At 40.1% G+C, this 22,413-nt stretch overlaps 1 protein-coding gene across 1 annotated transcript; it reads right to left on the reverse strand.

The window, feature by feature from the left end:
- Positions 1-4,533: 4,533 nt before the first annotated feature.
- On the reverse strand, positions 4,534-21,007 carry anln (anillin, actin binding protein). Its single transcript, XM_056400270.1, is given in 25 exon segments — positions 4,534-5,940; positions 6,049-6,221; positions 7,804-7,911; positions 8,004-8,090; positions 8,393-8,446; positions 8,716-8,828; positions 9,168-9,186; positions 9,276-9,308; positions 9,661-9,714; positions 11,216-11,264; positions 11,503-11,629; positions 11,735-11,917; positions 12,535-12,670; positions 12,783-12,924; positions 13,031-13,176; positions 13,289-13,506; positions 13,509-13,601; positions 15,209-15,320; positions 15,424-15,531; positions 15,640-15,842; positions 16,125-16,479; positions 17,374-17,708; positions 18,124-18,561; positions 18,655-18,805; positions 20,859-21,007. Coding segments are annotated over 25 exon segments (3,570 nt in total). The 5' UTR covers positions 20,877-21,007; the 3' UTR covers positions 4,534-5,825.
- Between the last annotated feature and the right edge of the window lie 1,406 nt (positions 21,008-22,413).

The raw sequence follows: 22,413 nt of genomic DNA on the forward strand, positions 1-22,413 counted from the left end.
TATCAATGTTTACAAAATGAAAACATCATTGTAGCCTGCTATGACTATATATACATTTACATTTAATATTTGTGGAGGTCTTGCTCATACACATTTTATTTTCATTAAAGAGCTTGATATTACTTTATAACATTTTATTTTGAAGGCTTTACCCACATGTAGTTACCTTATTGTTGCAATGCCTGTCTGCCTGTAAGAATAAGTTATGTTGCATCATCTACAGAAGTGGCATCTTTCCACATACAGTGTATGGTGGCATCACAGAATGAGTTTGATTTAGACATAGCTACAGCAATAGGGCGGACATTTACTACTGAGATCCGTGTGCCTGGAGACTTTTATTATCAGCCAAAAATATCAGCAGGTGCTTTAAAATTACTCCTAAAGTCTGTAGACGTGATCGACTGAACCGCTATTTTATTTTCATCTTCTACAAATCCAACATTAAATTATTTGTTATTACATGTTTACTTCATCAAACTTTACTTTGAAGGGTGTATTTATTTTGAAGGGGTGTATCTACGGGTCTGTGCTTTTTTTCCCCTGACGACTACAAGGCTGCATTGTGGTTGAAATAAATATTCATAACACCATAAGAAGTTGCCATGGATATGGAGAGGAAAATGCCAGTGTGTATGAACATTAGGAAAAACATGGAAAACACAGCTGAAATCATAGTATTTTTCAGAAATAATTCAGGCAGATCCTTGAAACACATTAAACATTAGTGTACATTCAGGCATTTGGGCCGGGAGCAGTTGTTCATGGTTTGGGCTAAACCCTGTAGTTTCAAGTAAAGTGTAGTGTTGCTGTGTAATTGTAAGTTTAATGGTACTTCTGGTTCATGATGTGATGTGTTTTTTTTACTATTTAGTCACTTGTTAGCGACCGGCCTCTGTGAAGACATGTAAAAGCTTCACTTCACTTTAAATAAAACACAGGAAAAGAGGGAAATAAAGGACCTGTTAAAGGTGCAATGTGTAAAATCTGGCCAGAACTTTAGTTTAAATTGGTCAAAAAATGAACTAACACCGTTAACAGTGTGTGAAAGAGCCACAGCGATGTCACCTCCATCTATTGTATTTCAGAGATATCTATTGAAATTAGTATGCTAACCAGCTAGCTAGGATCTGTGTTGTAATACCACTTTGTGACACTAGATGCAGTGTGAGTCAGTGTAGAGTCTAGTTTGCCCTCAGTCCAACGAAGAAGAACAACTTCCTCAAGAGTTTGAAGTTATACTACAGCTCCTGACAAGCATCACAGAAACACAGGGATGGCTGAAGCTCCTGGAAAGCGATATTCGTCTGCATCCCATAGGAACGCTCCCAACAAGGAACTACGTTAAACGGCAAAGAAAAGATGCAAACATGAGTAAATGTTGGTGTGGCTTTCCACTACTGAAGACAGCTCTTGATGAGTAAAGAGATGAGGTTTGATTCGGAGCTCGCACCTTTTCTTTGGTGGTGAGAAACACCTAATATTACTAATGTTACTCTATCTAATGTCTAATGGTCTTTAGTGAAAAGTGTCATTAGTGCAACTAATGACAAGCCACACTGACAAACATTTCAAGTGGCATAAATGTATGATATTGATGTCGTGGACAGACTCCAGTTTAGTGGTTTAGTATAATTGTGCCTGTTACTACGGCTGTTGTCCAGCTAGTTACATCAGTAACTTTAGGCTTATTTTTATAATGATTGTACATTGAGATTGTATGGATCCAGTAGACCGAGTGAATACACATCGATCGGTTCACCATATTGTAACCACTTTACATTAATGTTATGAGATCAGGCACGGATTGAAAGTTCACTAGGCCTTTACATTTCTCAGGAGATTTCAGCATACCTGTCTTTATCAGGACCTGAGCCAGTACAGACACCGCCTCCACCTGTCCCACCAACACCACCTGTCCCACCAACACCAGTGGCAGAGTGTAAAGACACAGTGCAGAGGGTCTAGCAGGGTTCCCACATATTTTTACCAATGAATTTTCAGAACTTTTCCATAATATTTTACCCCATTTCAATGACTTCATTTAAGTAGTTTAACATAGGTCGATCATAGGGCGCAGTAATGAGGCTCTTACTTCGATGCGCTAGCCCTATGACAGGCTGTGCTGCAAAAATGTAGCATGGAGTTTGGAATGGAATGTCTTTGTCTATACACACAGTAGACTCAGAATTCCATTCAAATTCCGTGCCGCATTTTTGCTACATCACCAAACCTGGTGCATAGCGCACTACAGTAAGAGCCTCATTATTGCCACCACCCATATGCTTTTACTGTTACTAATCATGCATTGCATAGAAGTTTTAAATTACAGGGGTTTTTGGTTTGCATACCTAAAAATACATTTCAATACAAGGAATGTATTTCCACAATTTTCAGTCCCTCCAGAATTTCACAGGCTTTTTGATTGATAGAATTTTACTCACCTAGAGTCCAGGTGAGTATCGACTTTTAAAAGTAAGAGAGACAGTTTGATCCAGAACCAGTAGGTTCATGATCTGCTTCTTCCCCTCAGCTGTCACCCTGCTCCACTCTTTTCAACTTGTCTATACCACTGTGATTATATAAATAACTAGAACATTCCAGGGAAATTTTGAGTGCCACGGGGGCTACTGCCGGGATGAGTACATGATTTATTTCCAGTGTTCAAAAGTCACCCTGATCATATTCTGGTTTTGAGAAATGTCTTGATATAAAAGACTCTGATATAAAACAATGTCACATCCCTCCACCATGTATTATGTGGGAAATATCTCATATTCTGTGTTGTTTTTTTTAATAAAACAAGAGGCAACATGTCTTCAAACTGGCATTTAAAGGGTTAAAATCCTGAAAACTAATAAACATTTGGTAGGTTTGAGCAGAACTGAAGTGGTTTAAGAGATTTATGCAAAAAAAAGCAGAAAAAAATATTGATATATGATGATTTTATACCATTTTCTTTGTGTCCTTTTTTGTACGCGAGGAACCCCAGAGGGTACAAAATGTGTTACCAGTGTATAATAGACCTGTAACAGTAACTGACATTAGATTTTAAAAATATGTCAAAAAAGACACTTTCTTGCAGAAATCCATACCTTCAACTGTAACACAGCCAAAATGATCAGCAAATCAAAAAAGAAAAGTGAAGAAAATGTCCAAAAAAGGACAGAGGGACCCCTGAGGGTTAATAAATCCCATGAACCGCTATTTAAATTACCACTATTATGTTTTTTTCTGTGCTAAATTTAACATTACTGGGGAGGAGAGCAACGCGACTAGAAGTGACAGCGAGAGAGGGCTAGTAGCTTCTCCTCTCCTCTGTCTCAGCGGAGACCGTCACAACTTCATTCACTCTTTGAACAAAACAAAACAAAAAGCAACGAAGGAAGCAGTAAATGGACTTACATATTTAAGACCTAACTAAATGTAATTTAAGACCTAACATGCGGCTAATGTAAAGCTAGCGGAGCTTGGAGAGTTGGTTATCTGGTTGCTAGGCGCACGCACACAGGTCAGGAGCTGCCGTTGCCATGGCAATGTGAAAATCTGCCCAGAATTTGGCTTCTACATGGCTTCAAACAACTGCAAATTATGAGAAAACCGTTACTTCTTTTCATAAACCGAAAAGGCCGTGACAGACACTGAAGCCAGAAGTTTCTACAGTCTCTATTTTATTCAGATATTCCTTAAAATGAGTGAGTAAGCTCAGTGCGAAGACAGAGAGAGATTCTTTTGAAAAAAAAAAAAGACGATTACATTAGGTGTCAATGAGAGTGAGACAGGTATTGCTGCCGGACTCGGCACCCCCGTTTAAATTTTGTGCAGACCCTGCCTGTCAAAGTTACATTTTATGAATCCCAACAACTATGTCTACATTTTGAGAAAGAATTATTTGTCTACTTTTTACGGTTTGGCCGCGAGCTCGAGTTAAAAATAAAAATAAAGGTTATTTTTTTACTGCTTCACGCACTCTAGCCAACTGACGCTGTCACTCTAACTTTGAAGAAAAAGTGATTTCCACTCCTCCTTTGAGTGCTCATAGTTTGAAAAGTTTACATCTTATGTAAAAACAGTTGTGTTTTTGAGAGAGCAGAAGTTTTCCTTCGTTTTACAGTTTGAATCACATTTCTACGTGCAGGTATGAGAGAGCTGGATGACTCAGAAAAAAGGTGCAATTTTGTCGAAAAAAGGTGGGTTTCTAAAGGAAATTCCAATGCATTTCTAATGCATTATTTATTCCCAGTTTTTTGGGAATAACTTTGGGAAAAATTGGAATTTTAACACCAAAAGTCATAGCACGCCTTGCGGGATCAAGACGCACGTTTTGATGTATATATTACCGGGGTTTTCTCAAAGCTGCGGGACAAGTTACGCGCCGAAATTTGGCGGAAGAATAATAAACCCGAAACAGAAGATTAATAGATGCCTCGGGGCGGAGCAGAGATTAGATTACACCTAAACAAATAAATAAAATAAAATAAACATTTTCTAGTACATGAAGGCATTGACATTATAATATCTCAAAGCAAAATCAACGGTTAAAGATTCCATTTAATATTGCTCATCAATAAAATTATATTTTCAAAAAGAACTATTAGTAACAGGATCCATTTTTGTCAGAGCAGGAATTTATTGAAGACTCATTGATCCACATATACCTGGTCAATTATAAACTTGAGTTAAAGAACTTAAAGTAAAGCACTCATATTTCCCTGCTCACTCTTCCTCATGATGAAAATGTATGTAAAAGGTATTCAGAAACAAAGCAGTGTAGTTATGTAAATCATCAACATGCTGATAAAGCATTGTCTTACCTAAACAAGTAAAACACATTGTCATACACCTCCAGGCTCACTGTAAAGTCTGTTACATACTCTGTATAAGCAACACAAGCAAAACCTGTAGTCGAGAATGTCTGACAGCATCATCTGTTGTTGCATTTACCTTTTTTTTTTCATTAGACATGAAATAAAGGCTGATATAACAAATATCAAATGTATTGGCATCAGTGTATAGCTGACAAGTAATAAAGTGTGAAGGCACAACTCTGTAAATTTAATTTATACACAAAAAATATTTTGGCCAATATAAATGAGACTTTTTAAACTGTCAAATATCGGAATAGAGCAGAATATGCAACAGACCTTACCCCCACTTATCCAAACTTCAACTACCACACTGAAGCAATTACATTAACACTGATGACACAGTGCAAATAGAATGAAAGCTTGGGTATAAAAGGTTATTAAATATATGTGCATGGCAATGAAGAAAAAACATCTGTAAGTCCTGTCACAAAGTATAAAAGCTAATATATATATATATAAAGTGAAACCTTATCAAAAGCCTCAGCATTGTTCTGTGCTGCCATGCAGGATAAAATACAGAGCATTCATTCAGTGATAAAACTGCGGTGCTTCAATTAGTATTCATCTGCGTTTTCAGCACCATTTATATATTGATTTCAGCAATGAAACCAAATAATTTAAAGTCATACATCAAGCACACCAAATGCTGGCATTAACAAAAGAGGTGGCAATTCAACAATACCCAAAACCAAAGTATCAAATCAGTGTGGAAATTTATAAAATATAGTAACAACCCAGACTCCTGCACAAAATACTGTACTGAAATGTTTCAGATCTATGGCTTTGTATACTTTCCTCTGAGCGACAACTTATGTGTTTGTTTACTTTTTTCCTGTAAAACATCAACAAGTTAAAATATTTAATGATTCTCATACTGTATTGCACTTAGTAATTGCATGTGTCACTGATATTGACAGTCCAAAACATAGAAGGGCTGGTTGTGACAAAGTGCAGTGATTACAGTGGCCTGTAACAAGCGTCTGGCTGCCACATCCGCAGATCCACCACAATCTGGTTCAGTTTCTTCATCCACAGATTCCTCTCGTCCTTCGTGTCAGCACTGAGCCAGTTTCTGTACAGAAAAGCAACCAGTACTCAGCAGTGCAGTCACTGTTATCTATAGATAAACTTTCAAAGTGACATGTGAGGGTATGTGTATATATTAGTAATAGGTACTCACTTGGTGACACACATGGTATTCTTGCACTGACTGACCAGTGTCTCTTTGTCGTCCTCTCTCTGTGGTCTGACTGTGATCAGCTCAAACGTGTTTGGTCTAGCACAAAACTCTCTGTTGGCTGGTTCCACTTGCTTACTGGTGCAGTTTGCCAGGTTGATGCGAGCGATGGGATTCTGCCAGAAGGAGCAGCAGAAGAAGAAAAAAAAAAAAAGAACAGGGTCAATGCAGAAACACAGACAGAAACACTGCAGAGCCCTGTATCCCAATGATACTTTCTGCATTTTCTGTGGGCCAAACATTTGACAGAGGTCTGTACTACAACACAAGTCAACATACCCAGGATATCGTTTCATTATCTGGCTTCACTGAACCTAACATTGACCATCCTGGCAACCTGTACTATGAAGCTGGTTATCAACTGGCACAGTTACCTGTCCAGGTACAAGCTGGTTCATGTGAAAGAGGCGGAGTTGTTCAATATAAACAACATCATCAGAACCATGAATAAATTAATAATATATGAGAAGAAACTCTGATACCTGCAGGTGAATTCACATGACTAGAATAAAAAAGAACCACTAGAAATAATTTACAACGATTAAAGTCAAATTGAGGACAAACTGTAGATAAGAACATGAGTTATCATCAAGTTTTTCACAGTATTTTTCTCCATTGTCTGATGATGAACAAACTGTTATGAACATGTGATGCAGATAAAACAGTTAAAGTCAGACAGTTTCTGCTGCAGAGAGGAGAGATAGAAAAGAGAAGTAGTTGATGTCTGATGAGTCAGTCTGACTGAAATGTTCATTTAGAATCATGAAACATTGAACAGTGTGTGGATCATTGTTTAGTTTTGATTTCTCCTCATGTTGTTCTGAGCTGCAGTGATGAAGAGGAGAGTAAAAGCTTCATCACTGTCAGGAATCCTGTGTTCAGGTCAAATGAAAGTACAATAGTTATTATGTAGTTATTTAGTGATAAACTCTACTCTGTTTGTTAGAGGCTCTGTTTTAAAACCAGAGTAACACATGGAAAGATTCAAACAAAACATCCACTGATCAAATACAAACCACTTTATTGTAAACTCTTTTGTCCCTGTCAGGATCCTGTAGGAACGATAACTCTGTTTCCAGGTATCTGATTGGTCAGTAGTTTGGCTATTGACAGGTTTTGATCTGATCCTCTGAAGTTAACCTGCACCAGAGCAGGTTAGGGGTTCAGTGTAAGTTACCATGGTGATTTACCCAGGTAACAAGTAAACCACTGCCATGAGCCTGTGTATATTCTCATTTGTCCAGGTCATAGTATCCTAAAGGAGTTTTTTAAATCGAAACCAGGCTAGGACCAGTCCTAGCCTGGTCAGATGCGTACACAAACTGATGAAGCCTCTTGGATGAGAGGTGAAACGTCTTCCCAGACAAATAACCTAGTCCAGTTGTTTTCGATTTAAAAAACTCCTTTAGGAAACCACTGCCATATGACTGAAAACCAAGTCAGAGTTAAACCTGAAGCTACCTCGATAACCTCAAATACTGCTTTGTAGTTCAGGCCTCTAGTTCATGTAAAAATCATATTTATTTAAGCTACAGGAAGCACAGCTCGCCCTTATATGTTGTTTCTCTGAATTTCTAACAACAGCGGTAGAGACTATTGTCTAGTGTCGAGTATTTTTAAAAACAAAACCAATTCCTATACAGAGAGCAGGAACAATTGGTCAATAAGTAAATACCGAAGCTCTTTAATGGCAGTTACCTTGCGCTTCTCATCATCTGGGTAGGTCCAGTAGGAGATGTAGTACCCTGACAGGACACACCACCTCCTGTGCCACGCTCCAAATCCACTCACATCTTCAAACATCGTCTGGGGTTTAAAAAGAAAGGGATTAAAATTGCAACACATCAACATAACACATTTGTCCATGTGTGGTGATAATTTGATCTGCTCACACTCACCAGGAAGCCCCTCTCCTCCACCTTTGAGCCAACTTCACACTGCATCTTGAGGTAGATGTGGCCCTCCAGGGGGCACAAGAACGGCACCTTGAATTTACAGCAGAAACACTTCATGAGAAGCTTTCACATCATGATCACAATTCAGAAATGTTTCAGATGCATGATATGCTTAAACAAAGATTAAAATGCATTTCCTATTTTAAGATGGTTAAAAGCACCTGATGAACATAGACAGAGGTGAGAAGCAAATTAGATTCCCCAGTGAGAGCAGATTAAGCTGATAATGTTAGGATGATGTCATGCAGCTCAGAGAGCTCCTTGTTATAGTGTGTCCACCCTTCCCCATACAAACAAAGGCAGAAATAACAGACAATAGAGCAGGTAGTAACCTTGGTATGAAACAAGCCACTGAGTAGTTCTCTTTCACATCCTTCATATTTGATCTAAAAGACAGATATCAAGGCAGGTGAATAAGTGCACAGGCAGAAAATACCGTCCTATGACAGTCTCTGTAAAGCCTGTACACAGATCTAGCAATATAATCCAAATGAGCCATTTGTTGGCGTCAAACATACAGCGTGGATATTAGGTCGTCAGACAAAGGCCAGCCACATATGAAATGCAGAATCAAGAAGAAAACTAAGGAGCTCTGAAAGTGTGATTATGGAAAGACACAGGGAGAATGTGAAAATGACATAAACGGCTGCTGTACCTTCTCCAAAGGAAATTTATTTTTCCCAATAGATGACAGGGTAAGCTTGTGTGATCCGACCAGGACAAAGTTACTGGTACGAACAGCATTGGGGCCTCCTGGACTGGCCACAACTACAGAGACAGAGGATATAACTATATATGAAGCTAACACCATCCAGTTTGACACATCAAGATTAGTTTACTTGTTCTAAGGAGTAAATGTAATTCAGTTGCATTATGGGAAGTGTAGGTATTAAGCAGTTTGGGGCTTGACTCATACTAGGGAGTATAAATTAAGAACCTGCTTCTCATACTTTTTTGTCAAATCTTATTTCAAACATAACTCTTGTAAGTGTTAAGAGCCAACACCTCGAGGCTTTTATCTACAATCACCATGAGATGCAAAAGGTTTTATTACATTTGACTTAGTACAAACTTCCGTTTAGATTAATTGTATACATATAGACGCACCTGGTGTCTGTCCACTTTTCTGCAAGACAAAAGACAACAAGGAACAAGTTAATTTCAATTCTGAATTGTAAAATGCTGAGGAGCAGAAAATAGAGTTGAAATTCTTACAGTGATGCCGAGGAATCTCTTTGGAGTGATTGCCTGGGAAGATAAAAGTACAGCAAATCTTAAAGTGGGAATGACAGTATGTAATCTGATAGAGGGATGTGTAACTTGCTGGTCAGTTTATATTTTCCTCTAAATGAAACAACCACCTGAATATGTGCACAGAAAGTGACATTTTGACACAGAATCCAAACCCACCAAGTGAGGGATTTATTACAGAAACTATTCGTACCGACATACACAAATCATGTGCTTCATGAACCTGTCTCCAGATTATCTGGACCCACACACACAGACAGACACACAGACAGACACACACACCATTTAAGCATGTTCCATCAGACTGACAATGTATTTTCATTTGGTAAAAAACAACAGGGGAATTTACCTTTGATTTGCTGGGTTTCTTCTTCTTGTCACTGCAGACCTCACTTTTCTGCACCTGAAGGTGTCATAGTCAATGTGTCAGTAATCAGTCTTTTAAACAGAGATCCTGCTATACTGTCATTAAGAAGACCCTCATCATGCTGGTTTTGCTGATCTACACTTTTTTGTAAAAACATTTATTTAGTCAGGCAAGACATTAACAGCAAATTCTTATTTACAAAGGCAGCCTGGCAAAAGCAAGAGCCTCTTGAGGAAAAAGGGGTATGGACTAAAAGGGTTTAAAGTTAAAAGACAGCAGCACACAGAACAGACATTACATAAAAAGACATACAGTCTAAACATAAGCATGGGTAAGTGGCTAACAGGTAAAAGTAGCACACACATGCAGCAGGACAAACATGCAAGATACAAACAGTAGATAAGAGGCACAGCAGTAATAGCTAAACAATCAAGCACAGCAACAAACAACAAAACAAAAACGCAAAGCAAGAAGCAAGAAAGGCAAAAAAAAAAAAAAAACGGAAACAAACAAGCAAAACAACAGCAACAAAAAACAAACAGGAAAAGCAGGCAGATAATAAAAGACCAAACTGAGAGATTTAAATTACAGGCCGTCGTTCTGGAATCACAGACATGTAACAACGGTGTCAGCGTCTGTCTCGCTATGCCCACTCTCCCTTTTACATAAGGATCAATTCAGCTCTGTAGCTACCTCCACTGCCAGCTTTCCCCAGGAACCAGAAACCTTTTGAGGAACTATGCGCGTTTCCACCGCAAGAACCAGGGTCTAAATTTAGTTCTGGGGTAATGATCGACCCCCCAAAAAGGTACCTGGTTGGGGGGTAGTACTTTCAGTTTCAGGAACTTTGGGGTGTGTGGTCTGCATTGCTGAACATTTCTGACTGGTCAAGTACTCGCAGCATTTTATTTCACCCGCAATGTTTAGAAGTCTGCAGCGAGCAAGCAAACAAACACACTCTCCACACCGAGGAAGGGGTCAGGGAGAAGGTAAAAAATTTGAAACAGGACAAAAAAATAAAGTACCACAACAACCGGAGTGGTTTGGGTTGCCACATTTCATGTATAATACAGGATCGTTCCTGTATTTGAAAAAATAATTTTGTATAATCTTCCCGGGTCTTTAGGCCGCGGTGGAAACGCAGACAACAATGGGCCACAGGAACCTTTTAGTTCCTCAAGAAAAAGTACCTGAAACTCGTCTTTTGTGGGATTTTTGACCAGTGGAAAAGGGACTTTAGAAATGAAATAGTTGTACTGAGTTAGTCAGATTCTACTGGTTGATGATACTGAATGTGTTGAATGACACTTTTTCAAATATCTTTAGGGCAGCATGTCAATTTAATAATCCGGAGTTCTACAGATTTGCTAACAAATGACACATTTTAGTTTGCCCGACCTTATAACAAATAGGAGATGAATGTCAAAGCTGTGTTAAAAAGGGTCTTTGGTATGCATTTACAAAATTAAAGACTTGAAAGAAAACTAGAAAATTTGAACATATGTGATCAAAGCATTATTATTGTGGAGACACTCACCAGGCCATAGATCTCAATATCAATCACAAAGTCACTGGAGACATCAGATCTGGAAGTGAAGAGGGAGAGGAGCAGGTGTTCAACAATCATGATCAACATAACCATATTCAATCTATTCAGTGCTGATCAATAATTACTAACTTCTTTAACACTTCAAATTTAGCCAAGCAACCAAACTAACATTATCACAACAAAAGTTGAAGTCTGACTCATAATCAAATAATAATCTGTTACTATCAAATAACAAAGTGTGCATTCTTTTATATGAGCATGAGTGTTTGACCCACATGGTGAATTTAGTGGGAAAAGTGAGGGTGTCTCCACTGAGGCCACGGTGTGTGCTGGCCAGCGGAGTGGCCACAGTTTTCTCTGCTCCGGCCCGGATCATGATGAAGAAGGAATATTTGGTTGAGTCTGAAATAATGAAAAGAAAGAATCATGTTGATGACCATCAGTACGATAAAAACACTCATAGTGACTTAATCCAGATAAAGCTCCAATCTCCAATCTTGAATCTACCTGGCCTGTTGGCAGTGGAGCAAACAAAGTCTGCCTTCAGAGGCAGGCGCAACTCCTGCAGGGTGATGGAGCCCTTGGAGGCGGACATGCCAGTGGGTTCTGGGGCCACAAGTGCCTTTTTCTGTCCTGCTGGTCCTCCTTTCAGATGGTCCAGCTCTGCCTTCAGTGCCTCCCTCCTCTCCACTAAGTCAAAAGGAAAAGAACGTCAGGCTTTGATTCTACCACTATGGTCACCAAAGACTACTTATGGGCTTTTAAATCATATACATTGACTGGCTGTAGTGGTGGTGCTGAAGTGTTTCTTTATTATTTATACAAGGCAGGTGTTTTGTTTACACCTAATCCCAAGACCCCAAAGTGAGCTGAGTGGTTAAAGGTCCATATAGTATAAAGGTAGATGTCCATGTGTTGTTTGATTATAGATCAGGTCTAGGTTCTATATTAATACTGTGAAAGTATCAAAGCCTCAGTCCACAGAGAAATGCACTGTATTCAGAAACTGAGCCATAAAACCAGCCTTCATGACTTCGGGAACTTTGTGATGTCACAACAAAGCAGTCACCGCTGCCAGCCACACCCCCACTACAGCCAAACTGCAGGATTTGGACAGCTTATATGAAATCTGCTATATTTCATTCAGTCTATATTAAAAGGTAGAGTAAGCGATTCTAACTCAATACACTGTCAAATTCAGTCCTCCAAACTGGTCCACAATCTTCCAGGTTCTCCAGGATGAATGAGAACCCGGTGAATGTGCACAGGATAAGTCATGTGTTCATCTGTTGTCTGGATGAACTTACTTGCCACCAGCAGCAGCCTCTCTGCTTCAGCCTCCACCTGGGATCCTTTGCCGTGCTCCTCATCTGTACAGCAGTTGAGTGCCTGACTGGCCTGATGAATGACTGTCTGCTGCAGGTTCATCTCATTTGTTAGAATCTACAGAAACACAGAGTATTCGTTCATCACACAGAGGGAAAACCTTACTAAGCTGTTTGAAACTTGTTTCTGACACATTCTACTGCTACAGTTGTGCTTTTTAATTTCAAACCTTCATCTTCTGTTTGACACCGAAGAGACTGGATCCTCTGGGCTCTTCTGCTCTTTGAGAAACATCCTCTTTCCTCACAATAACCTGCTTCACGCTGGGTCTCTCAGTCTCCTTCACTCTGGTGGACCTGTATGCATCAATGCTAACAGACACAAATCAAATATATATATGAGATTCATATTCACTGTGATAGTAACAACAGGGAACTTTAACAAGCATCTGTCTGAGTGCTACATGGGAGAATTCACCTGTAAGGCAGTTTGTGGTCATCATCTGAGGCATCGACACTGTCGGTGGAGGCGCACCGTATCATATTAGTCCTCTGGAACTTGCTGGAATTGGAAACGTCTGGAGTCTTGTTCTTCACAATGAATGAACTGGCTGGAGTTGATGTCTGCACAAAGCCATGGAGAACATGTTTATTGTGAAGCACTTTAACAGTTTGCCTTTTCCATTAAAAACTAACAGTAAATCTTTGAAGTGACACTGGTGATGTTGGTGCCTACCATCATTCTCCTTTCTGGACTCCTCACCACAGCAGCCACAGTCTCTGCCAGTGGAGTGAGGAGGGACATGGAAGAGATATTCAAAGCATCTTCCTCCTCCTCCTCTTCCTCATCGTGATCCTCACTCTGCTCCAGAACTCCATCGAACAGCTCGTTAATAACTGCTGAGTTGATTGACTGATCCACATTCATCTCTCTTTCAGTGACCTCCTCCTCCTTTTCTGCTCTCTCATCGCTGGTTTATCGACAGTCCGGGCAGCCTCCCTCAGAGGACTGGATGTCTGTGCTGGAGGCGAGACCACCAATGCAGGACCTGGTATTCAACATAATCTATGTTAGACACTTACACATAGATTTCAACTCATTTGTTGATTCTCAAAGCTGCTGTACCATTTAAAGCCATCTTTTTTTTCCAGCTCAGCTAAAAAACTATGCAACATAATAGAGGAAATTACTGTCAAATGTCAGATAGAAGTGTAATTCCTTTTTTATTGTCACTTTAAAAATTAAAATGTCAGAGCTGGAGAGCCTCAACAGGGTTTTTCCTGCATAGAGAATTGGGAGGCAGCCGCCTCCGTCAAATTTCATGCCGCCTCCGCCGACGAAATTCTAGTACTTGTTTTCTCAGTACTCGTTAGATTTGAAGTTTGTAACTGCAATTGCGGCTGTACGCCACTTCGGCAGTGTAGTGGCGCTGTGTCATAATCCGTGCATCAGGCAGAGCCATCCGAAACTGCCAAAGAAGAATACTAACGCAACCTGATTTTGCAGCTCTTCAAATAGTTGAATAGGGTCGCCACCTGTCCCGCAATACGGGATCGTCCTGTATTTGAAAATAAAATGCTGCATCCGCCTCCTGACAAAATTCTATTACTTGTTTTCTTGCTACTCGGTGGATTTGGATCAATACAGGACACAATTTGTCCCCATATTTTCGTTCAAAGTGCTGTGAATAATGTAATGTCATATAAAACCAAAGCAGTTGCCACCTTCTTTCACATAAAAGGAAGCAACCCTACAGATGAATATTATCTCGTTTACACCCAAGCACACCCAGCTTCTTGAAAAGCTTCCCTAAATTAACGTTACATCCAATCGTGTATGTTTTTTTTTTTTTTTTCAGAAATGCCTCAAATCACAGATTGTCTTAAAAAGAGAGTTCGCGAAGAGGAGAATCACGAGGACAGGTGAAACAGTGCACAGAACAGACATCTTTAGTTCTTCAATATGGAGAAAAAAGTAAATTCATGTTGCTGAGGAGATACGGTTAATGTGTCAGGACTGACAGCAGGCCTGGTTTTCAGCCACAAGTGCAAGGTGCCGGTGGAGGAGAGGATCAGAGCGCGAGAGAGGAGTCAAGGCGAGAGTACCAAGTCTTTAGGAGTGTATTAACTTGTGTATTAAAGCCGACATTTACATGATTTTAACATCAGTTTTTATTTATCTTCCCAGATGTTCTAAAAAGCATAGAGTGAGGCTTTGACCCGCAGTGGCTGGAAAAAATTATGAAAATATTACTATAAACTGAGATACAACTTGACTGTATGTTTACACATAGTCAGAGAGTGAGAGAGAGGGGCTATGTCTACACTAATACGTTTTCATTTTAAAGCAGCGTTTAGGTGCTTGAAAACTCGGCCGGAGTAAATGTAGCAAAAGACATGAGTTTAAAAACTAAAACTAATAGTAGAGTGGAAGTATCCAGAGAGAGAGAGAGGAGCTGAGTGAATCGATAGGCTGTACACATCTCTACAGTGAGATAACATGGTGGTGTGGTGGTCAACATTGGTTTATTTGGTGGCCCGCCACAATATCAATGTTTGGGAAAAGCTTTTTTTCCAGTTTTGCCCTGACAACTCAAACATTTGGACAATATCAAATTAAAATGTTTAGTCACCAATCTGAAACATGATGTAGTACCTGGAGGAGTGACTGTGGTGGGTGTGTCTGTTTTCTCTGTCAGCTGTGCTGTGGGTTCATCCTGTGACTTGCGTGGGGCAACTCCACTCTCCACAGGCTCCACAAGCTGTTCCTAAGAAGCATATTATCTGTTAAATATCATGTTTTCTGTGCTATGAAAAGAAGAATATTTTGTGTGTTATGATACAGAGTCAGATACAAGTTTGACAGCCAACCTTGATGTCTGACTTGTTCTTGGTTTCTGTTGCTTTATCTTTGTTATTCCACATGTTCTTCCCCTTCTGGAAGCGACAGCGAATCTGAGCCAGCTCAGACTCACGCTCCTGAAATGCAGTTTTTTTTTTTTTAAATCTCATTTTGCTACCATAATGCTAAACAAAATGATCACAACAATAAGAGGACACACTATAGAATCTGGAACATTAGTCTACCAGCTTCTGTCTTTGGGCGAGATCAGCAGTGGTCGTGTTTGCAGCCTGGGCAGTTCTGAGTTTCTCCTGCACCAGTCTGGTGTTTGGTGTGACTGTTGGAGTTACAGTAGGAGTCTTGGCCTGGGTTGCACCCCCTGCTGGAGAGCTCTGGTTGGTACGCTCCTGGCACCTCTCTCCAAAGCGCTCCAGGAAAGATTTTACACCTGTTGGGAAAGGAAAGCAGCGTTTTCTTTCATACTTGTGGAGGAAAGTCACCACAACATCAAACACATTTAAATCTATCTGTAAAATGTTTGTGCATGTGATTAGAAATATATGGTCTTGTATAAATATAAGCTTGAGGATTTTAATTAGCCCACTCTTTTAGTTGAACTTTTATGTCGAAGTTGAAATTTATGCCACATGTACAAAAGAAAATATGCAGAAACACTTGTACTGTATCATCTCTCCATTCGTAAAAGAAATGCAAAATGACTCAACAGGACCTCCAGCATTGGCCTTTTCCTGCGGGACAGAGGGGCCAACAATGGCAGGCTTGGGATGGAGCTCTGGCTTCTGGGGGCTGGCTGTGAGGTTGAGACCCCTGGAGAGGACCTGATTCTTCAGGGGGCTTTGAGGCACAGATGTTGAGGAGGAGGAACCGGTCTTCTGGGGACTGGACGGGAGGACCGCTCCATGGTTGTAGCTCTTCTGAGGACTACAGGTGAAGGTCACCCCCTGGTTGGATCTCTTCTGAGGACTAGTTATTGACTGAAGTGCATGTCTGGCTGCTGGGATGTCAGCTTTCTGAGGGCTTGGGAGAACAACTTGGCTAGACTTGACAGGAGAATACACAGCCTGCTGGGGAAAAAAAAAAAAACAAGAGTCATATTCAAAAACAACCCAAGTTGGAACATCCTGGTGGCGTAGTACAGTGGTTCTCAAACCTTTTCAGATCACACACTTTAAACTGACACAAGTATTAGTCCACAGACCCCCATCTGATAAGATTTATGCTTTTAGATGTTTTATTACAAAGTGTTCGAAATCCATGACCAGAATAATCGTACATTCTGACATTGTGTCACTTGTGGATGAAACTATAGTGAAAACAAATTATTTCCCTTTTTGCTGGGGACTCCCAGGATCCCCCTCAAGGATTCCGGACCCCACTTTGAGAACCATTGGCCTAATGGGGCTTTCAGATTCAAAACACTGGTGTTCAAAAATACTGTGGCTTCAGTTATCAGTGAGACGGTAGAATGTGAATTTGAAGCTTATCAACAATGCACAATGATGTATAATATATAATAATATAAAAGGATTAACTATGGAATCAACCACTTTAACAATAACAGTATTCACCTTACTAAGTAATCACTTGTGCATTTGCATGTATTTGATTGGCAAAAAAATGATGTCATCTGTCAACACTGGGTCTGCCAGAGTTCTGGAACCCCAGCTGTGTCAACAGTGGTCAGTAGGAAGAATAAGATGTTTAATTCTTAAAGAAATATTTTACTACAAGAATGAAAGTATATTTATTCAAGAACTTTCTCTGAATGTGACTGCCATATTCACATAATGTGAACAAAGGAATGAAGCACCACCAGTGCTGTTCAAGATCTTCATAGCAGAATGCAGCATGAATTAGGCAGATTCACAGAGTCAATAAACTAATTAGAGAAAATATAAAAAGCAGACAGCTCATACAACAAGAAAGAACTGAAGAATGATACAATGCCAGGTACACACCTGATTAGAGATGGATGCAGGTTTGCTGCTTGCTGTTGAACTGGCCACCACATGGCCTCCAGAAGCACTTGGCTTAGTGCTGGCAGCCACAGTGACATCTCTGGCAGCTAACTTGGGAACAGCTTTACCGGGCTTCTCTTTTGCATCCTCTTTGGGGATATTAGCATGGCTTAGGTCGTCTTCCCAGGATCCAATGGTGACAGCAAGATTGGCCAATCTGCCTCTCCTCCCTAGTGGAGTTTCTGAGGACACGGACGGGACAGCAGCTGGTGGGACCTCAACTTGTCTCTTCAACAGGGACAGGGGAGTACAGTTTGGAGCTGCATCAGAGGTACCTGAAAAGTAACAATATGATTAATTTGGGCCAGGAAAAATCATATGACTATTGACAATTTGCAAACTTTAAATTACTGAAGCACCAAGTCAGCATCCCCCAACGCAGTGAAATCACAAACCCTTTCTGCTACAAAAAATACAACAGAAAAATCAATGGAGCATTTTCTTTGGACACATGGTGGCCTTTTCCTTTTTTTTGCCTCCTGACTTTTACTGGCTCACTTCTAACACTGATTAAAGACAGGCAGGTCAACTCAGTTTGAATTCAGAAGATGATCTGTAGTTTTGGTTTGTTTACACCTTGATCTTGGATTGTATCTTTAAATATGTATTGCTTCATTAAAATAACAAAATGTTACCTAAGCTAAATAAATCAAACTAAATTATCTCAAAAAGCGCATAAAATATTCTTACCGTCACCATCCCAACGTTTTCTTTGCTCAGCTAGCCTCTGTAGACGTGACTTCATGCCAACAACACATGGAGCTGGATCTTCCACTACCTCCTCCTTGGTCCTCTGGAGAGCTGGACTGGCAGGCACCATCTCTGCCTCTCTGCTGCTCAGATCATCAGGAGCAGGGGTGACAGCCATCTTCTCTGGCTCTGGCTGTACAGTTTTCAGGTGCCCTGCCTGACATTGGACAGCCGGCCGGGTAGCAGTCTTCTCCATGGAGGAGGAATGTCTGCTGCCTGGCCCCACTGGAGGCTTCTTGTCTGTGGGAGGATCTGAGGGCATATGGGCCACAGGACGTGTCATCATCGGCTCTTGGTTCTCCTCACCAACTGCATCCTGCACATTTTCCTCAGAGCACCGGCGCTTGGAGGGAGAGGGCTTGGAGGAAACCTGTGGAGCTGGGAGGAAGTGGTGGAAAAAAATTAAAGCAAAGATACGCAAACTAAAAGGACAAGTCACAGAGCACTGCAATAAAATTAACATGGTCATACCTTTATCAATGACTGGCTCACTGATCACACTATTGGTGTCAGCCAGTGGCTCTCTGGCTCTTTTGACCATCTGTCTGTTTGCTGCATTTGGTCTTTCGGCCATTTTCTTCTGCAGGTTTTCTCTGCGAGCCCTGGTTCGCTCCAACAATTTCTGTTTAGACAAAAAATAAAATTGTTACTCCAATGGCTTCTTTATACACACAAAGAATGGAAAGAATAAAATCATCAATTGTACAGTGTTATACGGTATCAAGTACAACACCAGCCAATATTAACACATAATTGACAGTCTTAACATGTTCCATTATAACTGGTACAGAGATATCATTTATAGCTGGGCCACTGTACTGGATTGGATTATATTGTTACAGAGGTGTTGTTTTTATTGTATTCATCCCTGTGTACCTCAGAAATGTGTTTATCAACAATCACAAATCATTGAAATTTCAAAGCAGCAAGTTGTTCATAAATAAATGTTCATAAAAAATGACATTTTCTGTTGGGTTTAGTTGCTCTATGAGTCTTTGAAGAAATAGTTTAATATGTTTATTTGCTTAACAGATCAATATATCTCATGTGTGTATATTAAACCTAGATTTATACAAAGGGTTAGCAGCAGTCAGTTCATAGTGGATTTCACCAACCATTACAACTACTGCAACACTAGACTGAAATATGGAACTTTAATCATAACGTAGTCAGTGTGTTAAACATTCTTTAACTTACTTATGATACAGAGTGACAGTGTGCTATGTTCACACTCATAGAGCTGGAGTTGAATCCAAGTAAGAACGAACAGTGATCGCAGTGAGCAGAATGTCTGCAGTGCAGGTGGGCTTTGATAGATGTGTATTAGTGAAAGGGCAGCACATCCAGAGTCTTGCTACGTGTCTAGGCTCCAAAGACACAGTATAACCACTGTAACCCTCATGCACAACTAAAAACCACACTAAAGTAAAGAGGTATTTACCCTCGCTTTACATAAAGAACTGCATCAACAGTTCAAAAATAAACCTACCATCACTTCTAAAGTTCCCTTATTAACACTTTGCATGTTCCCTCCCACTTCGCTTCTAGTGCGAGTTTTCTGACTGATGTTGGCAGGAAACTACAAATACCCTCAACAAGTTAGACATTTTTTTAGAAGCTCTCACTGTGTGAATGTTTTGCATCTGCAACTGTCTTTCTTCGACACTGTCTATGCTGTGCCACAGAATCTAAGACTCATACCTCTTTAGATGTGCTACTTTAACAAGCAACATTTCAGCCTAAGACACACAAATCAGTCCTTCTCCACCACAGATAAAAAAAAGCCCTCTGTTTGCTTGCCGTCTCTCTTCATATGACATTCCTTTCCCTTCGCCACGGAGCCTGTCACAGTCTGATTTACTGTGCTGTACCTTAACTGTGCAAGTTACGACACATTTTTGCAGCTCCACTGCGCCGCCCTATAACCTTTCTCCAGGCACTGTGGAAAATCTCAAGTCACATTTTGCAGCATTCCTCAGGAATGAGCCACTCCTGCTTGTACTTCCTAGATTTGAAATTTCAAACTCTACTGGGCAGGACACCCGAGTTACGACAGTTGTAAGCAGATATTCACTCCTGACTCATTTCTAGTTTTAGCTTGCAACAGAAAGAAACAGAAAATCAAGCAGAGGCGAAATGTTGAGTAGTTTCCAGCCCCCGACACATTCCATCGCCTTAAATGGAGACAAAGTTTCATTTGAATAACGATGACTGTCCAGTGTTTTTGGCTGCTTGAACTGATTACATGGATATCGATGTCATATTACTATACTATATCAGAGGTCATTCAATCCGTAGCTTGACCTCAACAAAACTACACATACTGCCTTTAGAAGCTTATGGTGCTAGCTAGCTTAGTTATTATTTCTAGTTCAGACTAGTGAAAGCTGATGGACAAGACAAAGAAACACGTGACATGTTTTCATTGCCATTATGCCAATGCACCACCATGGATTATTTTATGGTAACGTTAGCTTACGTTTATGCCATTTTTTGTGCTATCGAAATTATCAAGTTGGTCTCCTGCCGTAACTAACATGTGTCTAGTAAGAGTGTAAAAAAAAATAGGAAATATTACGTTAGGTACATTAGCATTAGCAGGTAACATTAAAGCAGCTATAACAACGTTATGTTAGCTAGATATCTAAGTGAACGTTAGGCAACGCTTGACTCACCTCAGTAAATGGATCCATTCTGGGCGACGTGTCCCTACTGGATCAATATTTCACCAATTGGGTATGTCAAAAGTCTTGTACACCACTATGTGTACACAACCGAGGCAAGCTAAGCGACACGCAGCTTCTCTTCACTTCTGTGGCTTCCTCTTTTCTCCTCGCACAAAACAACGTCTGTTCAAATTTGAATTTCAGCGCTGCGCATACTGCGCAGACTCCAACCGTTGTACGAATCGTCTGAGGACCAATCAGAATGAACGAGCCGAGTTTTACACTTGTCAGCCAATCACAGCCTGGATGTATGGAAAAAGGGATGTCATACATTTTGTCATGCGCTTCGGAATCAAATGTTGAAAACAAGCAGTTAGGCTGTATGCTGTGTGCTGACCAAATACACAGATTACATTTCAATGGATGTAATAAACAGAGGATTCTTTTCATTATATAAATATATAAATATACTATATTTTTTATTCCTAATTCTGATTGATTGCTTTTTAGATAATATTTTATAATATGCTTTTCAAATTATGGTTAAATATTAAATTTTATATCTTCACAGTTTAACTGTGATCAGCTGACATACTGGTGGATAAATGTATTTGAACAAAAAAGTAAGTATGTTTCAACTTAATTCCAAAAATAACACTACAGCCAAAAAAAAAAAAAAAACAGTTGATGTAAGGTTCGAAATTGTGCTAAACACATATTATACCATGATTTCTGGACTCATAAGTAGATGTTTACAAAGAATACTTGAGCATACAGTTGTTAAAGAGAGTCATCCCCCACTGGATATTAAAACTAAGGAGCCAGTCATTAAGATCTGCCAGATTAAGAGCTGGGGGTAATTAAATCAGGTATGGAGATTCAAATGGGCACCCATATTAAATGTTATTAAAGCTGCAAGCAACATTGAGCAGGCCCTCGCACTCCTGTGCACCTCGGGGGCCTTGCAGTAGGCCTGTAAATTCAGCCGCACGTCTTAGCTACTGTCGGGCACTGCGCTCATGGTTTAAAATTTCCTGCCTGAACTGTGTGGCAGCAGACAATATATACTACAGTTTTATATACATTCTTAATAGTGTCCACTAGATGGAGGCAGAGATCACCAAAGACCACCAGTTCAGATGGACAGCACACAAGCAAGACAATGAAATTCGCCGTGTCGCCACAGCCAAGCCCTTAACTGAAAACGCACCATTTTCGAATGTGGCATCAGCAAGGGGAGATGTATTTTCCTACAGGTTTGAGGCAGATTGCACAATGTATAATAGCGTTAAAGGCACTTTCTGTTGGGAAGTCACAGCCACGCCCTTAAATCAAAGGTCACTTAGATTCATCAAGGGAAGAAGTATTTTCTGAATGATGAAGTATGAGGAGGGTTTGGTCCACGTGCTAGGAGGATTATATCAAATTGTAAAATCTTGTGTTTCCTATTACCATTAGGTGGCGCTGTGAGTATTACTAAAGATGAGCATGTGAGATGTGTTCAGGCCGGGATACTTATCAAACATATAAAGTTTGGGTCAGTTTGTGCAATGCTTGCTTGAGT

This window comes from Seriola aureovittata, chromosome 16, assembly GCF_021018895.1.
Source record: "Seriola aureovittata isolate HTS-2021-v1 ecotype China chromosome 16, ASM2101889v1, whole genome shotgun sequence".
In the NCBI taxonomy this organism is placed as follows: domain Eukaryota; kingdom Metazoa; phylum Chordata; class Actinopteri; order Carangiformes; family Carangidae; genus Seriola; species Seriola aureovittata.